The sequence below is a fragment of the Triticum aestivum genome, chromosome 3A, assembly GCF_018294505.1.
Source record: "Triticum aestivum cultivar Chinese Spring chromosome 3A, IWGSC CS RefSeq v2.1, whole genome shotgun sequence".
Classification (NCBI taxonomy): domain Eukaryota; kingdom Viridiplantae; phylum Streptophyta; class Magnoliopsida; order Poales; family Poaceae; genus Triticum; species Triticum aestivum.
The window spans coordinates 691,728,279-691,747,882 of NC_057800.1; the positions used below are offsets into that span (position 1 = coordinate 691,728,279).

Here is a 19,604-nt window from a genome sequence, read left to right on the forward strand (position 1 = left end):
TATACTAAAATTGAGACACTTATTTTGAGATGAAGGGAGTATTTATAAAGTACTTAAGTGTCATTTTCAGCGAAGCAAAGTTAAGGTAGGAATTAAAATTAACATTATAATAGGGCAATCCAGTGACATAGCTGCTGATTGATGTAACAAAAGGAATACTGATCCTTCTATAGTTTAATATTGGCTCAACATGTTCTACAGTGTTCTAAGAGCTAGCTTACTATATTTAGAAGCAACTAACACCAAAAAAAAAAGTCTTCTACTTCAGGTGGAAGGAATGATTCAATACAAATTGGAATATCTGAATTCAGAAATTTTTCAGTCTACAAGATGACATAAGTCCAGTTTGAATTTCCAAGCTGTACATCCTTAACACAGCATTATCTCATTATGAGAAAGTTGCCTTACATACATACAATTTCATCATTTAGTGGAGATAAACAAAAGCTCCCAAGTCAGATTGTTAGGCATTCAAGCATTACAAAACAAAAGCAGATCCACATATTTAGATCAAAAGGGCTCTCACCCCGATTCCATTTGATGAAACCACACCATCTAGTTTAGAATTACAGACTGACCTACTGGGCCAAAAACCGTTGACTGCTTTCAGTTAGCATGGCAACAATAATAGAGCAAAAATTACCAGTTTTCTTCCAGAAATCCGAACGTGTTAATAGCAGAGATTAGATTATGAGACACCAGTCATTAATATGAGTGCTTGAGGATGAGATTCTGGTGTGAAATCAAAACTCTGCAGAATAAGACAAGTACTATTTGATACTCATAAGAGTAGATAAATATGTCTAGCATAATTTATTTCTTCAAACATAGGTTATATAACAGGTCGCCCAGGAGAAACAGGGATGGCCTGAGCACTCTCTCCAATACCTTATAATTATACGGTATATGTCATGATCCTAAAGATGGTTACTGCATCAACAATATGTTCAACATCTTCAAATGCTTGCAGAGAGACCGCTCATTTTAGCACGACGCTGAGTTATGTCAATTCTCAAGATAACATGATCAATGGTAGAACAGTTGTAAACCTAGCGGTGAGCTGTAGCACATATCCCCAAACAAGGACACGCGTCTTGAATCTTGAAAGAAGATGTTTCTGCATCGCCCTGCGCAAAATTCAGTCATTCATCACAACCCTTAGCTTGCCTCTTGTTAGCGATTCACACTGTTCTCTTAGCTCAGTACTGCAATCGTATATCACTAGCCTTTCCAGCGAAGATGGGAGGCCCTTCTTAGGCAGCCTTGGGATGTCATCACAACAAACGATACTCAATGTCTTGAGGGAAGGAAGGCTGTGCAGTCTCACAGGAAGATGTACGAGGTTGAAACAATCATCAAATTCAAGGTTTTGCAGGGACCTGAGGAGCAGTAGCGCTCTCTCTTGCTCATCTGTTAGTCTTGTCCCTCCCTGTTCCAGCTTCTCAAGTCGTAGGCATTGGAGGCAAGTGAGGCCATTGCACAGTGACATGGTAAGGAGAGACAAGTCATCAATGTGAAGACTTTCGAGTCGAGGGCCCAGCTCATAGTGCCCCGACAAACGTTCCAAATATGGAGGCAAGCCAGGGGAGTTGAGTAGGGCCAAATTCCTGAGGTTCACAAGGGATTGCAAGCCCTCTAGTGCGATGAGTGATTCACATTTTTCAATTCTCAGATCTTCCAGCGACCTGCAGGAATGCAACTGTAGAGATACCAAACTAGGGTTTTCTTGTACTTCCAAATTCATGAGGTTCACAAGGGATTGCATTCCCTTTACTGTGGCAAGCTGTTTGCATTCACGAATTCTCAAATCTTCAAGCGACGTGCAGGAATGCAGCTGTAGAGATTCCAAGCCTGGGCTTTCCAATACTTCCAATTTTTTGAGACAGGTGAGATTACCCATGAAGCAGAGTGATAGTGTTTTGTGATCATAATGACTGATCACAACTTGTCCAAGTGGCTGCGGAAGAAGCCATGTTCTGTTTGCCTGGACATCATTTCCGTCATTATGCACCAAGGATGAGAGCAGCCCAGGACAGCATCGAATTATTAGCTCCTGCAGGGAGGTAAATCCAGCAAAGTCTTCCTTCTTCCCGTAAAATCTCAAATAAGGGCTTCGAGAAATAGCTATCTTTTCTAGAGAGGAGGTGAGATTTAATGGAATGCACAAAAGTCCATCTGGACCCCAGCTTGATGAAGTCTCTGGGGCTGAGATAAAATTTGGTTGACTGTTCTCTTCCTCTTCAATCTGTAATTGTGTGAACTGAGGGCAGTCATTTAAGCACAGTTCCTTCAGGATTTGCGCATGTTGCAACATCAAAGATAACCACTTCCCTGTTATTCCTGATGAACTAATATAGAGACTTCTGAGACACCGGAGGCCAAACCGATATGCACCTATCGCATATTCATCAGTAAGCTCTGGCCGAACATCTGAAGAGAAAAGTTTTCTGCACCCTACTATACGGAGATCCCTTAAAGAGAAGAGCTGATTAAGACTTCGAAATGAAATAGATGTTAGGTTTCCACAAAATGATATGCTCAAGGATTTTAGGTCCCCCCAATTATGGAATGCCAATATTTTTCCATCCAATCTCAATGTCTCACCGGAATTCTCACCAGATCGACTATTTGGAGAAATTTCTAGTTTTTCTGTGGACGATCCCTCCATCTTCAGAAGTGTTGGAACTCCGTCGATGTGCAGTCTAGAAACATTAGTTGAATGTGGTAGGAGACACGGCATCAGTAAATGAGGACAATTGATTACTATGAGTACTCTAAGACCAGGCAACCATAGCTTCCACCCAGTTCCGTAGTTATGACCTTCAAACAATGACGGCTGCTCAGCAAAGTTATGACCTTTCTCAAACAGATCGAACACCTTGAGTGCAGGGCAGCTCCGAATCTCCAGTACCCTTAAACTAGAGTTCAAATCCCCTAGGGAAGTGCAGGTACATCTCTCCAACTCTGGCATTTCAACTAAAATCAGCTCCTGCAATGATGGAACTAATACTTCTCTAATTTTCCGCAGGTTGCTCAACTTGATTGTTGTAAGAAACGGAAGTCTTTCTAGAGATGGAAATATAAGCCTTTCACCACAATCCTCTAGATTAACCATCCGCTCAAGGGTAAACGAAGTATCACGGCATAAGCCAACTTCTAATACTTGAAGGTGGAGAAACTTGCTCAAAACTTGAGGTAAATCTCCCGGCCAAACATGAGCATCCTGTAGGTTTAGATACCGAAGATGTGTAGGATTTACCAAACCGCATAGGAAGGAATGAGACCCGGCAGTTGCAGATACTTGTAATAGACGCAAATTGTGTGCCTTCTCAAATACTTGTTGGAACAATTGGGAGTCGTACTGTCCAATTAAGACCAATGATCTCAAATTTTTAACCTTTTTCATTGTATTTCGCAATATCTCTTGAAACTTCTCATCATACCAATACACACGACCAGTTACTATTGACAAATGTAGCACAGTTGATGAAATTTCATTGCACTGTAGAGCATCCAAAGTTGCACACTCAGCTCTTGAAATTACCCTTGCGAAATCATGCATAAGAGCACACATAACATAAGTAGTTTGATTGTTTGAAGAGTAGCCTACTTCAATCTGCTGAAAGAAGCCCAGGTTCACTAAATTAGTTAGATAGAGTCGTCCTATCTCATCCAATCTCATACCTGAATGACTACACTTAACAAATCCCTGTGAAATCCAAATACGAACTATCTCCTCAGCGAGAAACCGATAATTGCAAGGGAATATAGCACAATATGAGAAGCATTGTTGTAAATGGTAGGGCAGTTGATCATAACAAAGCTTCAAAGTAGGCATAATGCCTCTTGTGAGTTGCAGGGATTTCCAATCTTCGTTCTTCAGAATGTTACTCCAATGTTCACTGGTAAGATGCTGTCTTAATAATGCCCCTGCAGTTTCTGCAGCTAGCGGGTTTCCTTTCAACTTTTCTATTATCTGCCATGCCAAAGTCCTAAGACTACCTTTCACTTCATAGTTCTCATCACCAAACACACACGCTTTAAACAATATCCAAAAATCATCTTCTTGCAAACCAGTTAACTTAATTGGTTCAACCGTACCTCTCCTTTTTGCAACAGATGGTTTTCTAGTTGTCACAAGTATGATATTGCCTTTTTCATTGTCAGAATTGAAAGGGGCTAATAGTTGGTTCCATTGGAAATCATTCATGTCATCCCAGACATCATCTAAAACAAGTAGAACCCTCTTTGATTTAATATAACCTCTCAAGACCTCCTGAAGCCTGGCAAAGCTGTACAGCCCTTCATGTGTTCCTTGGGAGACAAAATCCAACATCTCTCTTGAGATTCTCGTTTCATCAAATTTGTTGGACACTGAAATCCATATCCTATGGTCAAATTGACTTTCCACGGATGGATCGTTGTATACCAGTTGAGCAAGGGTTGTCTTCCCAACCCCACCAATGCCTAAAACAGTCAGAACAGTTACACTGCTAGATAATTTGTGTCCTTTTACCAGCCGTATGATTTCTGCCTTCTCATAATCCCTCCCATAAACTTTTCCCTGAACAAGACTTGATGTTCTACGGTGTGGATGTTCTACATGTTGATTTGAACTTGCACAACGGTGCTGCTCTGCCTCGGCTACCTCGACTCCCACGGCAACGGTTCAGTGAGACACTCCTCCCCTCTGCTCTTATCCTCTCTTGTCCTGTGTAGCATACCTAGGTTTGTCGTCTGGCGTCGTAGATTAAGGCTGGATATAGCAAGAACCGCGACCGCTCTTCCTAGGGAGGTTGCCATGGTCGCCTATGGCCTACCCCACCGCTCACCTGGATTTATCTCCCTCAAGAACGTGGTTTTCCCATTATCCCCAATAATCCATTCCCCCCTAATTTAACAACATGGTGGCTTCTATAATTCCATTGGCATTTGGTGCCTAGCTTCTCTAAATTTCCACTTGTGCCATGGATGGACCAATTAGAACGAGATTGGAACACATCTCTGTACCCTTCCAATTAAATTGGTCAATGAATATATATTGGTACTAATGTATTTAAGTTATGGCTAGCGATCCTCTTTTACGTTGGAGGAAACCTGATCCTCTAATTTTGCTATACATGTTTTTGCTGGTGATCCTCTGCTTTAGTTGTGCAGACCATAATAATTGTGTGATGCACCTATACTATCTGTATGTATTTCTCTACATGGCTATCATACTCTAGAGTGCCACATTAAACTGCAGAAAAATAATAATTTTACCTTGGATGACTATTCACCAGTCTTGTTTTGATATCAATGCCTGCATCTTTCGTGGCTTATGTGGAGAGAATCTAGTTTTTGGTTGAAACAGGGGTGATTGCGCATTATTTATTCACTCTTAGAAAAGCTTCTGATTTCATGGAGAAATCAATATTACAAGTGCATAACCTCTCCTTATTCAGTAATATTAAGCATGAGTAATACATAACAGCACTACAAAGGTATATGAATCATAGTCGAGACATCTCACACTTGCCAGCATGCGAAGGTATGTAGGTAAAAATTTGATTCATCCGAACTATTTTCTTTAGCTTCAGATACTTTTCAATACTTTAATGTTTGTATTTATTTGCATGCTATGATGAATTGCAATCATTTTTGGACCAGAAGGATGCATCACAACAAAAACGCTTCGCAGGATGCCACACTGCATCTTTTATTCTCACTAGCATGTGAATTTTAAGTTGTTGCTTAGTGAACTATGGTCTTGCAGGTTTCCTATAATATTAGAGATACAAAGCTACCTGAATTTCATGAGTGCTGGGAAGATAAACGGCCAGCAATGATGGGAGCACCTCAATGACATCACGTAGGTGTGGTGTTCATCAATCCCTTGTTTCTTTGTGTGTGTGTGTGTGTGTGTGTGCACGCGCGCGCGCGTCGTGTGTACATGAATTCATCTTTATATGACATGTTGATTGCTCATTTAGATTCAGGATGCAGGCGGACGCTTCCGCGGCACTTCCCCAACGTCCGCTACCAAAATAGCAGGATTAGCAGTATACACAGGTTTTCATTGCCAGCTACGCCCAGCGGGCACATGCGGTGGTCCGCATCTCAGTTTAGCTACTTTTGAGTTTTGTCTAGTGCTAAGTACAGTACGCCAGTTTGCAAACTTACTGCTATACAGTATACACATTCAGATGTCACTATCCACATTCAGATTTCTAGTTTGTAATCATACACACTTATGTAGACAATTAGCTAGCTCATCCGGACATACAAGCTCATGCAGACACATTCAAAATATGTAGACATTCAGACCAAAGTGATATATCATCTTCATATTCTGAAACCTAAGTCATAATTTCTTTGTACAGAATAATAGCTTGTAGTAAATAAATGCAGTAGATGTGCATGCACTATTCCTTCAAAAATTCAGAATATCCAGGTTATCAGTATTACTCTTCATGTAGTACCACTACCATCTGGGACATTGCACTAGATAAACAACCTAGCTTCGTTTTTCTCATGACCATCATATATAGTTAAACAAGACTTCACAGATGATTAATGAAGTCTAGGGATAAGCGAAGAACAATGTGCTAGGAACTTATATTAGCGATCATGTGCCACAACTTAGAATCTGAAGTTTTTGTTTGATATTTGCAAGCGTTAGTAGAAGTTCTTACATCTGAATTATTCTTTCTAAAATCGCCCGAGAAGACAGCACTTCTTGCCTGATGGTGTGACATGCGTACCCATTCAGTTGAGATCATTAGTCGAAGCACTTGACTAGATTCCAATGGTCTATGTATATCAAGCAACCACTTACTACCGGCAGCTATAGTTTCTCTGAGCACAAACTGCTCAGTATTAAATCAAGTAATTAAGATTCCAGTTTCATTTGCTTGTTTTCAGGTACAAAACAGACACAGGTTCAGAGTTCTAACATTTTCTTACAACATGCTCGTCAAGAACTTGTTTATTATTCAAAGTAGTATAGTTTAACTGTTTGTATTTTCTTCATTGCTAGGAGAAGATGAAGAGTATGCACTTTATTATGGCGACAACTGGCAGGAACTATCTTCAGGATATGGAGTTATGGATGCCAAGAGATACCGATCAGTTTGGTTCGAGTTAATGAAGATTGAACATGTCAATCTAGATGCTCATGCAACGAAGCTTTGATATGTTTTATGTACAAAGCACATGTTCTCGTTAAACACATGTGTACAAGCTGAAGATCAGCAATGCCATTCTAATGTGCAATACTTGGAACAAAGCATATCTATATACAGTATCATGTATTCCTTGGATGGTGCTCTTTGTAAAGCAACATTATTGATTAAATATATGAGATCTTTTTTTACTATATTGCATCTCATGTACTACCTACATTGGCCTCATAACATATGTAGCAACTACTCCCTCCGTTCCATAATATACAAACGTTTTTGAGACTAATGTTCATATATTATGGGACGGAGGGAGTACTTCAAAAGCTGCAAATTTGTTTCTCCATTCCAAAATCCATTTGTGCGGGGTCACCACCAACGCATATGAAGTGTTGTTGGGCTTTAGCTTATACGTTGCTATCTTACAACGCTTATACACATCAGATACCAACACATGTATATGTGTTGTTGTAGACCCTTGCAACGCCACCAACAACAACGGATACAAATCCGTTGGTGTAGACCTCAGCAACGCTTATGTGGACATTTGGCAACACATTGATGCGTTGCTATAGGGGGGTTCCTGTTGTAGTGCATGATTTTTGAAAAGAAAATTTAACTGTTTTAGGATCAATACATAGATGTCATTCACCATTTTCATGTGATTCTCCTTATGCCGGACGCAATGACCATCAGATTGAATTGACTTTACACTAGCTTAGTCTCTTTACTATGATAGTATACAACAACCAACAAATTGAAGCATTGATTAACAAATTTTCAATGTACTGGAAGATACTATGGTCTTGATTTGGGCTTTCTAAGTATTTAATGTGCACCCACCGCACCAACATCCGATATCATTCATAAATATTAGAGACGCCCTACCTTCAAATCTTAGCTCAATATACGTCCAACTAGTTGTCGTGTGGTCTTCTTCCCGTGGGCCCCCGCAGACACACCATCTCTCAAATGTTGAGACTTTAGAGGAGGAGGAGGAGGAGCAAGCTTCCTTGAAGGATATGGAAGTAAGACACATGTAGCATGCTAATGCTCGGAATAGTAGGCATCGATCCCGGAATATGTCATCCATGCAATCTTAGGGGTTCTTTTGATTTGACCCAACGCTGACCTTCAAGGACGGAATGCTGTGAATAGTTCAAGCTGATGTTAGTGATGTTCTTATTGTGCTTCATGTAGCCTTCCTATGTGTATGTTTGATTACAAGTGTGTATATATGTGGCTCAACTATCTGTATGTGAACCGAGATTATGCTACTTTTTGTGCTTTCCTAAACATATCAGTAACCGACCAATTGTGAAGTATTGGTCAGCAAAGATTTGTTTCTTTGTGTCAATTAAATTACATTACTAACAGTCCAGCCATCAACAGTACGTGAGTCATCACTAACCAGTTTTTGGTTGGTTTGTGATGAGGGCAGCCATGACAGACCCTAAGGCACTGACCGGCCAAAAATTGGTCAGTGATGAGGTTTTGGGTCGGTCAGTGTGCAGCAGCGATGCAGTAATGTTGGTTGGGTCGATGAAGTGTTTAGTGGTGGCAGTGGAAGTGGATTGTGGCGGCGTTCTTTGCCTTAGTCATCCTGGTGATGTTGGTCGACCTCTCTTTTGGGGCTCGTGGCAGCGGTGAGCTCTTGGAGTTCGGCTCCCTTCGACGACGCGTGAGGTTTGGTTGTCTCACATAGTTTTCTGGTTCTCTCTATTTGTGATGGTGGTCGTGATGTGGTCCAAAGGAGGTGCAGGGTTGTCTTGATGGAACATTGCACTTCGGCACAATATGTGGCTCTCTCACTCACGCGTCGTGGCTAGGCAGCGGGAAGCCCTTCAATGGTGGTTGCGACTATCCTAGATCTTCAAGGAGCAAACTGATCGCAGGGTAGCAGGCATCTTCTTCTCTACGTGTTCTCGATGTTGATCAATCTCCTTTCGAGTGATCCAACGATGCTAGTTCCCGCTCTTTCTCGGTGTGCCTAATGGTGATGGATTCTAAGTTCTTGGTGTTGCCTGCATGTCATAGCTCATTTTTACTTCTCCTGTGTTGTTCCTTGTTTCTTCTTGTGTGTGTCGGGTGCTACTTGTTGCAACATTGTGTTGTATCTTAGTCTTGTCTATGATATGAAAGTGGTTTAGGCCGGCGTAAGCCTGCGTAGCACTGTCAAGAAAAAAAATATGGGACCCTTTTGAAAGATCGTGGATGTCGCCTAGAGGGGGGGGGGTGAATAGGCGTTTTAAAATAATTACGGTTTAGGCTTGAACAAATGCGGAATAAACCTAGCGGTTAATTTGTCAAGCACAAAACCTACAACAACTAGGCTCACCTATGTGCACCAACAACTTATGCTAAGCAAGATAGACTACTAGGTGATAGCAAGATATATGATAAGAAACAATATGGCTATCACAAAGTAAAGTGCATAAGTAAAGAGTTCGGGTAAGAGATAACCGAGGCAAGCGGAGACGACGATGTATCCCGAAGTTCACACCCTTGCGGATGCTAATCTCCGTTTGGAGCGGTGTGGAGGCACAATGCTCCCCAAGAAGCCACTAGGGCCACCGTAATCTCCTCACGCGCTCGCACAATGCAAGATGCCGTGATTCCACTAAGGGACCCTTGAGGGCGGTCACCGAACCCGTACAAATGGCAACCCTTGGGGGCGGTCACCGAACCCGTACACTTTGGCAACCCTTGGGGGCGGTCACCGGTACCCGTCAAATTGCTCGGGGCGATCTCCACAACCTAATTGGAGACCCCGACGCTTGCCCGGAGCTTTACACCACAATGATTGAGCTCCGAACAACACCAACCGTCTAGGGCGCCAAGGCACCCAAGAGGAACAAGCTCTAGGATGCCCAAACACCCAAGAGTAATAAGCTTCTCAAACTTCACTTCCACGTATCACTGTGGAGAACTCAAACCGATGCACCAAATGCAATGGAAAGGGCACACGGAGTGCCCAAGTCCTTCTCTCTCAAATCCCATCGGAGCAACTAATGCTAGGGAGGAAAATGAGAGGAAGAACAAGAAGGAGAACACCAAGAACTCCAAGATCTAGATCCAAGGGGTTCCCCTCACATAGAGGAGAAAGTGATTGGTGGAAATATGGATCTAGATCTTCTCTCTCTTTTCCCTCAAAAACTAGCAAGAATCCATGGAGGGATTGAGAGTTAGCAAGCTCAAATAAGGTCAACAATGGGGGAAGAACACGAGCTAAAAGGATAAGGTTCATTGGGGAAGAAGACCCCTTTTTATAGGTGGCGAAAAATCCAACCGTTATGCTCACAACCCGCACAGAGCGGTACTACCGCTCCAAGGAGCGGTACTACCGCTAGGGCGGAAGTACCCCTTTGAAAAACAACAGCGAGGAGGCAAAAGGTCAGAAGAACTGCCGGAGCGGTACTACCGCTCGTCCTCACGGTACTACCGCTCGACCTCACGGTACTACCGCAAATGGTAGCGGTACTACTGCTTGCGAGCGGTACTAAAAAAATACATCTGGGCCTACCACCGCAAGACTTGGGACGAGTTTTTGGTCCGGAGCGGTACTACCGCTTAGGAGCCGTAGTAGGACTGCTCTGGAGCGGTAGTGAAAAATTACATCCGCTCCAATTCGCGGTAGTACCGCTGCAGCCTTTTCAGAACACCAAAACTGCCACAACTTTTGCAAACGGACTTCGAATTCGATGAAACCAAGTTTGTTGGAAAGCTAGCGACAAGGGCTAACACAATCTTCAAAGAAATATCAATAAGAAGCAAATTAGAAAAGACCCATAAGAAAATGGTGAGAACCCTTCCTCGGAAAAGACCGGTAAAACCTCCAACACCGAAAACATCATAGAAGATGCATGCGAACTCCGTTTTCGATGAAACCAAGCTTGTCATCAAGATGACCATAAGCTCTAAGACTCACAAAGAGAACCAAACAAGAACCAAGAAACATGATGTAAGGATGCAATGGTTTGAGCTCTCGACGAACGATACGATCAAGCTACTCACTTGAGAGCCCCCCTTGATAGTACGACTATCGATCCTATAACCCGGTCTCCCAACTACCACCATGAGACCGGTAAAATAGAAAACCTATCAAGGGCAAACCTTTGCCTTGCACATGATCCACTTGAGTTAGATGATGAAGATCTTGTCCTCCTCAAGATGGACCACCTTTCTTGATTGCGTTGGGTCGATGAAGACTAGATGATTGCTCCCCCATACTTCACTATGGGTGAGCCACTCTTTGGCACATCTTCACAAGTCCATTGACACCACAATGGATGGCAAGCTTCAAGCACTTGATCTCTTCGTGATTCTCCACTTGAAATTGCACACGGCAATCTTGATGACGATCACCACTTGATGTCATCCTTCCCATGGGTTGTATGATATCATCCTCTTGACGCAAGCCCATGGACATGTATCATACCATGGGATCACTTGATCCCTCTCGGTACATCTTCTACTCTTTGTGAGTTGATCAACTTGATTCGCTCTTGACTTAGTCTTGATCAACCTTGAATCTTTCCAACTCTTTTCGTTTGGATGATGTCTTGAAGGTAAACATGAATGATCACACAATCTTCTTCTTCAAGACATGCTTGCAATAAGCTCAACTCTCAAATGACCAATCTTTGGATAATTCCTTGAATAGCACCTTGGTCGACACAAACTCTCCTTGAAACCAACACATGTACTCCAATAAAAGCCTATGGACAAAACCTTCAAATATAACTCAAGGAAACCATTAGTCCATAGAGATTGTCATCAATTACCAAAACCAAACATGGGGGCACCGCATGTTCTTTCAATCTCCCCCATTTTGGTAATTGATGACAAACACTTTCACGAGAGTTTATACAAGGAATTATGCATCACCAAGCAATGCAACAACCAATAATGCATGTGTATGAGATGCAAATGCTTAGGAACAAAACCAAAGCAAGGAGAAAACTCTGAAGACTTCTCCACAAAACTCTCTGAAACTTCTCCCCCATTGGCATCGATTGCCAAAATGGGCGAAAAGCATAGAAGGCCAATATAAATTGTGTTCCTCCATAAATTGTGTATTTCTCAACAAGAGAGTGGAATGCAATACACATATCCAACGGTAATACTTGGAGGAAGACCAACTATATTGAGGCACCAAGATTGCTAAAGGAATGATATGCCACAAGGACATAACAAAGAGAGAAACAAGCAATCAAGCAATCAAAAGATACCAATTGAAGCAAGCTATCAAAAGATACCAATTGAACCAACTAGGCCAAAGATCCTACGAGCTACATGAATAAATGATATTATGATAAGAGCAAAGGAGTGTTCTAAAGAAACTAGAGAAGCTCCCCATGATTTGTGCACACATAAGAATTTTTGTATTTGGATACAAAGTGCACAAAATAGGATCATAGCTCCCCCAAAATCAGTGGAAACTTACAACAAGTGCAAGTGAGCATATAGGAAACTAAGCCTAGTACATGTAACAAACACGTGGTTGAGCAATAAGTGAAAAAGGCAACTTAAGAATGGGCTCAACCAAAATGATGTGTGTGAGTCAAGGCAATGCACTTGAGAAGACTAGTGTACGGATGAGCATTAAGCATCAATAAAGTCTTGAAAAAATGAGGCAACACAATGCAAGGCCTATCATTCCCACATACAACTAGCAAATGGGTTCACAAGCTAACTAATAAGCATATAAAGAACCTATGCTTGTGACAACCCGTGGCGAAGATAGAAGATGAAAGCCTCATCAAGACGACGGATACCAATTAAGATGGAAAAGGCCTCGTAGAGATAAGCATGAGGAAAATAATCTTCACCACACAAGAGTGCATCAAGATGCAACGAGATACGATACGCACTCAAGGCAAAAGCTTTCATGGAGCCACCAAAGAAATAACATAAGAAAGGCAAGGTGGGCGTGAAAGAAAGGATATCAACTAGATATGCAACTTTTCTCAAGTGTATAAGATTCTAGGTAGATGAAATCATGATGATATATATCTACAAAGAAGGATGTACACCCGAAATAGTTGCAACACGAGGAACAGGATATCCACAAGGAAATCATAAATATACCAATAAGATATTTGCTTGAAAGCATAGCACATGGCTAGATATAGTCTTATTGTATACAAATGAATTCCTACTACACAACTATCAAAGACATCACAACTAGCAACATGAGATCATCGTTGAGATGCTTTGAGAAAGGAAACAAGTATCACAAGATGGAATGAAAATCATGCTAAGATGCAACCTACACAAGGTTGATGCAAGAAATGTGTGCATGAAGTATATGAAGATACTTGTTACCGAGATAACATTGGAAGGATGTACTAGATACCAATTGAAGGTACAAAGTAGTTCATTGATCATCCTAGCTTGACTCCAATAAGCACATGGTGACAACACCTTCCTTGTGAGTGAGCCGAGCATCCAATGCATCCCCACTTGTTCCTAGAACAACAACACAAACAAAATGGTACCCAAACTCATTGGGACCAAAGAGTTAGAGAACAAACAATACATAGGACAAACTCCAGATAAATATGTGCACATAGATACGAAAATGAATTTCATGCACATCTCATCCAATTTGAGACTTGGTGGAGTTTCCCCTATATATTGGGTCAAAGAAAGAAAGCTTGCCAAAGATACTACACAAAGTTAATATGCATGCTCAAGACTTTCAAGAACCGATACCGAAAGACAAAGAAATACCAAGGAAAGAAAAGATACCAAATGAATAAATCATCACTTGGAGGGTATCCATAATGGATACAACAAGGAATAAGATATCCATTGATATACACAAAGAAGAGACATCAAACTCTCAAGAGAGAGGATGGTTCCAAACAAACCAAGCTCTCTACAAAGTTTCATAATGGCACAAAGCACCAAAAAGAAACGGCTTGCCTTCCACAAACACACACTTGATAAGGATCACAAGATGAGTGTTTTATAGAGAATAGGATAGCTCCCCCAAGAGTAGTGCATTATAGAGAATTTGCATTTGAATACAAAATGCACGAGGTGGGATCACCACTTTCACTATATCTAGAAAACACTAGACAAGGTCAAGAAATTAACAAGATCCACAAGTGGTATGGAATACAATGGGAGTTGACACAATCCTAGGCAAGAGATAAAGCAAATAAAAGCAAAGGCCAATGTAAAGATGATCAATAATTTCTACCACACATAAGTGAATACCAATTGTCAAAAGACAAGAAGTATTTGGAAATAATTTCCGGTGGTAGATAACAAGGATATCCGACATCATCTTCACACGAAACAAAAAGCAAATTGCAACTTGTAGAGCTAACATGCCACCTAGGAATAAGATAATTTACAATATCAATTCTATGTGACAATATCTCAAATGTACACATTTTCTAGGATAGTAATATACACATAGCATATTACTCCCCCATAATGTGATACCAATTAAAGATAAACAAGAGGCAAAAAAAAACGATCCAACACGAGATAATTAATGGACAATATAGAATTTGAATTTCTCATGAGAAGACATACCACATAGCGACTAGATAATCTAGAAATATCAATACCATATGGTATTACTCATGTACACACATATATAGGATTGTGAGGTGCACAAAGCACATCACTCCCCCATAATGGGATATTCCATTAATTTCTCACAAGGGCCAACTAAGAAAATAACAAGATGCAAAAGGCTCAATGCATGACACACACGTACATGATGTGCAAACCAACACACACATACTTGATTGCTCAAGATAATCAAGTTGGAAGCACAACATATACAAACACATGCAAGGAACAAAACCAAACATGCAAAGGGGTAAGTAACTATCAATGTAAACACTTTAAGCACGATTCACCGCATGGAGAAACATTGGATATAAGATAGAAACTTGATAATTCGAATAACTTGGCTTGAGACAATTAGAATGATGAAGTCCCCTTAATTCTTCATAAAGTAGCCAAGTCTCCAATGCCCTCCAACAACACCTATTGATCAAGTTTGAGCTTGTTGGTCCCCAACCAAGTTGGGTCCTAAGAGGTTAGTCACAATAGGCTTGGCTACCCAAATGGTTCTTTCTTGACACCACTTTGAGTACCAACAAACTTTGGCAAACACATTGCCAACCTTATCCTTCCCAAGAGAATAGATATCATCAATAATAATTGGGTTGGATAAGTTACCACTAGTGCATGAAGAGGCGAGGTGACCTTTCTCACGACATAGGTAGCAACGTCTACTCTTCACTTTCTTCTCACTTGATTTCTCAACTTGAGAAGCATTAGCTTGAGTTTCTTGGGAAGAGGACTTTCTTCAACTTGAGGTTGAGCATGAGATGAACTTGTGGCCGCTTCCCTTGTTGCTTGTCACTAATGGCCTTCTTCTTCAATGGGCAAGATCTAACATGATGCCCTTCTACTTTGCACTTGAAGCAAACAATCTTGGCCGAATTCTTGACTTGTTCTTGGCCCTTCTTTTGTTCATCTTGGACTTCTTCTTCTTGTTGGAGTTGAATCCAAGTCCACCTTTGTCATTGGGGGATTTTTGCACACTCAAGATATTGTTGAGTGTGAATTTCCCTTCATGACTCTTTTCCAAGTCTTTCTTCAAAGAAGTGACTTGGGCCTTGAGCTCTTTGATTTCCTCTACATGGTTAGTCTCAACACAAGTACTAGAGGAAGTATAAGCTTCATCGTTAGAGCAACAAGGCAAGGAAAGCAATTCATCACAAGATGTACCAACATTGTGAGTAGATGAATTACAAGGACTAGCACATGGCAATATAGCATTTTGACTAGAAGTAGTGCTAGTATCCACATGAGGCTCACTAGATGTTACCTTAGCAAGCATGGCCTCATGAGCTATCTTTAGCACATTATGGGATACTAGAAGATCATCATGAGAGCTTGTGAGCTTTACATGATTTTTTTCCAACATCCCATAATTGCTAGATAGCAACTCAAGTTGAGCCCTTAGCTCAACATTCTCCTTCAATATGGATGCTTCACAAGAGATAGAGTTAGTAGCACAAGCATCATCATTAGCAACAAGAGGAGAAGACAACTTGGCAAGCTCTTTAGAATATGAAGCTTTAAGTTGAGCATGAGACTCAGTGAGTTTGATGAGCTCACTCTTAATGACCCTTGAGCCATTTTTGAGGTGCTCAAAGTCCTCAAGGAGTTTAGCATGCGCAACTTCAAGCTCCTCATTTTTAGTTTCAAAATCATTGGCCACCTCAAGAGCTCTATCACGAGATTCCCTCACTCTAGATAATTCTAGAGCAAAAGTCTCCTCAAGAGATTCCTTGGTGGTTTGTTCAAGTTCAAGAGCTTGAGAGAGGTCCGCAATTTCATTTGCGTAATCACACTCATAACCTTCCATTTTATCAATGGTGACCTCATGCTCCTCAAGACGAGATTCCAACTCATCAATATACTTCTTGCCCTCAATGGCAATGGACAAGATTTCCATGAAGTTGGAACGAGCAATTTTATTTTTATGAAGAGCTTTAAAAACTATTTCCCCCTTAATTTTTAAGGAGGCAACATTATCATTCTCTTCATCATAATCAACATCATCCTCACTCTTGCCATCATCACAAGATATATTGGGATTCAAAGTGGGAGATACCTTTGAAGCATTGGCCATAAGGCAAAATGCAATAGATGATGATGAAGGATCCGTTGAAGCACCATTCAAGACCACATCTTGTTCCATGGGGTGTTGTGTTTCCGCTACATTGTTAGCACAACAATTCGAGGACATATATGCATTTTTATCATGGCAACAAGACATAGTAAACATATCATCATGGGATTTAGTCAAGCAATTTCTACATGATATGCAAAGACTATCAACACAAGCATGTGAAACATTTGGAGTGCTCGAAGTGTTAAAGCCCAAAGAAGGAGCATTGCAATAAGATAGTGATGAAGGATCATCCACAATAAACATACTATCAACATTGCAATGACCAACACTACTCACCATATCATTACCTTGTGGCAAGCCACATGTAGGTGAAGTAGAAGAAGTTGAGAAGACTATACGGCCGGATGTGGAGGGGGAACAATCATCCGCACAAAACTTGGACATGCCATATTTATCTTGAAGCTTTGTCCACAACTCATGAGCATCCCGGAACGGCATGAGTTGAAATATAACTACATTGCTCAAAGCATCGAAAAGCACATTAGAAGCTTGAGCATTGAGATAAGAGTTTTTCTCATCCTCTAAAGATAATCTTTGGGGATCCTTTGGAGGAGAAAAACCCATATCTACAATTCGCTCTAAATTTGGGTCCATGACCCTAAAGAGATTAAGCATGCGAATTACCCAAACATCAAAATTTGTGCCATCGAAACTAAGAGTGTCAGAGAATCCTAATCCCCTAGTCGACATCTTTACTCTCTAGGCGGTTAAGCCTAACAAAGAGAGACGAGGCTCTGATACCAATTGAAAGATCGTGGATGTCGCCTAGAGGGGGGGTGAATAGGCGTTTTAAAATAATTATGGTTTAGGCTTGAACAAATGCGGAATAAACCTAGCGGTTAATTTGCAAGCACAAAACCTACAACAACTAGGCTCACCTATGTGCACCAACAACTTATGCTAAGCAAGATAACTACTAGGTGATAGCAAGATATATGACAAGAAACAATATGGCTATCACAAAGTAAAGTGCATAAGTAAAGAGCTCGGGTAAGAGATAACCGAGGCACGCGGAGACGACGATGTATCCCGAAGTTCACACCCTTGCGGATGCTAATCTCCGTTTAGAGCGGTGTTGAGGCACAATGCTCCCCAAGAAGCCACTAGGGCCACCGTAATCTCCTCACGCCCTCGCACAATGCAAGATGCCGTGATTCCACTAAGGGACCCTTGAGGGCGGTCACCGAACCCGTACAAATGGCAACCCTTGGGGGCGGTCACCGAACCCGTACACTTTGGCAACCCTTGGGGGCGGTCACCGGTACCCGTCAAATTGCTCGGGGCGATCTCCACAACCTAATTGGAGACCCCGACGCTTGCCCGGAGCTTTACACCACAATGATTGAGCTCCGAACAACACCAACCGTCTAGGGCACCAAGGCACCCAAGAGGAACAATCTCTAGGGTGCCCAAACACCCAAGAGTAATAAGCTTCTCAAACTTCACTTCCACGTATCACCGTGGAGAACTCAAACCGATGCACCAAATGCAATGGAAAGGGCACACGGAGTGCCCAAGTCCTTGTCTCTCAAATCCCACCGGAGCAACTAATGCTAGGGAGGAAAATGAGAGGAAGAACAAGAAGGAGAACACCAAGAACTCCAAGATCTAGATCCAAGGGGTTCCCCTCACATAGAGGAGAAAGTGATTGGTGGAAATGTGGATCTAGATCTTCTCTCTCTTTTCCCTCAAAAACTAGCAAGAATCCATGGAGGGATTGAGAGTTAGCAAGCTCAAAGAAGGTCAACAATGGGGGAAGAACACGAGCTAAAAGGATAAGGTTCATTGGGGAAGAAGACCCCCTTTTATAGGTGGGAAAAAATCCAACCGTTATGCTCACAGCCCGCACAGAGCGGTACTACCGCTCCAAGGAGCGGTACTACCGCTAGGGCGGAAGTACCCCTTTGAAAAACAACAGCGAGGAGGCAAAAGGCCAGAAGAACTGCCGGAGCGGTACTACCGCTCGTCCTCACGGTACTACCGCAAATGGTAGCGGTACTACTGCTTGTGAGCGGTACTAAAAAAATACATACATCCGGGCCTACCACCGCAAGACTTGGGACGAGTTTTTGGTCCGGAGCAGTACTACCGCTGTAGGAGCCGCGGTAGTACTGCTCTGGAGCGGTAGTGAAAAATTACATCCGCTCCAATTCGCGGTAGTACCGCTGCAGCCTTTTCAGAACACCAAAACTGCCACAACTTTTGCAAACGGACTCCGAATTCGATGAAACCAAGTTTGTTGGAAAGCTAGCGACAAGGGCTAACACAATCTTCAAAGAAATATCAATAAGAAGCAAATTAGAAAAGACCCATAAGAAAATGGTGAGAACCCTTCCTCGGAAAAGACCGGTAAAACCTCCAACACCGAAAACATCATAGAAGACGCATGCAAACTCCGTTTTCGATGAAACCAAGCTTGTCATCAAGATGACCATAAGCTCTAAGACTCACAAAGAGAACCAAACAAGAACCAAGAAACATGATGCAAGGATGCAATGGTTTGATCTCTCGACGAACGATACGATCAAGCTACTCACTTGAGAGCCCCCCTTGATAGTACAACTATCGATCCTATAACCCGTTATCCCAACTACCACCATGAGACCGGTAAAATAGAAAACCTATCAAGGGCAAACCTTTGCCTTGCACATGATCCACTTGAGTTAGATGATGACGATCTTGTCCTCCTCAAGATGGACCACCTTTCT

At 41.8% G+C, this 19,604-nt stretch overlaps 1 protein-coding gene and 1 long non-coding RNA gene across 2 annotated transcripts; both read right to left on the reverse strand.

Annotated features, from left to right (window-relative positions):
* Window positions 1-790: 790 nt before the first annotated feature.
* Window positions 791-3,007, reverse strand: LOC123059159 (uncharacterized). The gene is made up of 2 exons (XR_006427375.1): window positions 2,605-3,007; window positions 791-2,495 (listed from the first exon to the last, which is right to left on the reverse strand). It is a non-coding gene; the product is annotated as an uncharacterized lncRNA (long non-coding RNA).
* Window positions 3,008-3,010: 3 nt separating this feature from the next.
* Window positions 3,011-4,803, reverse strand: LOC123057160 (putative disease resistance protein RGA3; the record flags this gene model as incomplete). Its single annotated transcript, XM_044480272.1, has 2 exons — window positions 4,725-4,803; window positions 3,011-4,644 (listed from the first exon to the last, which is right to left on the reverse strand). Coding segments are annotated over exons 1-2 (1,713 nt in total), but the record flags the coding sequence as incomplete, so codon positions are not given.
* Between the last annotated feature and the right edge of the window lie 14,801 nt (window positions 4,804-19,604).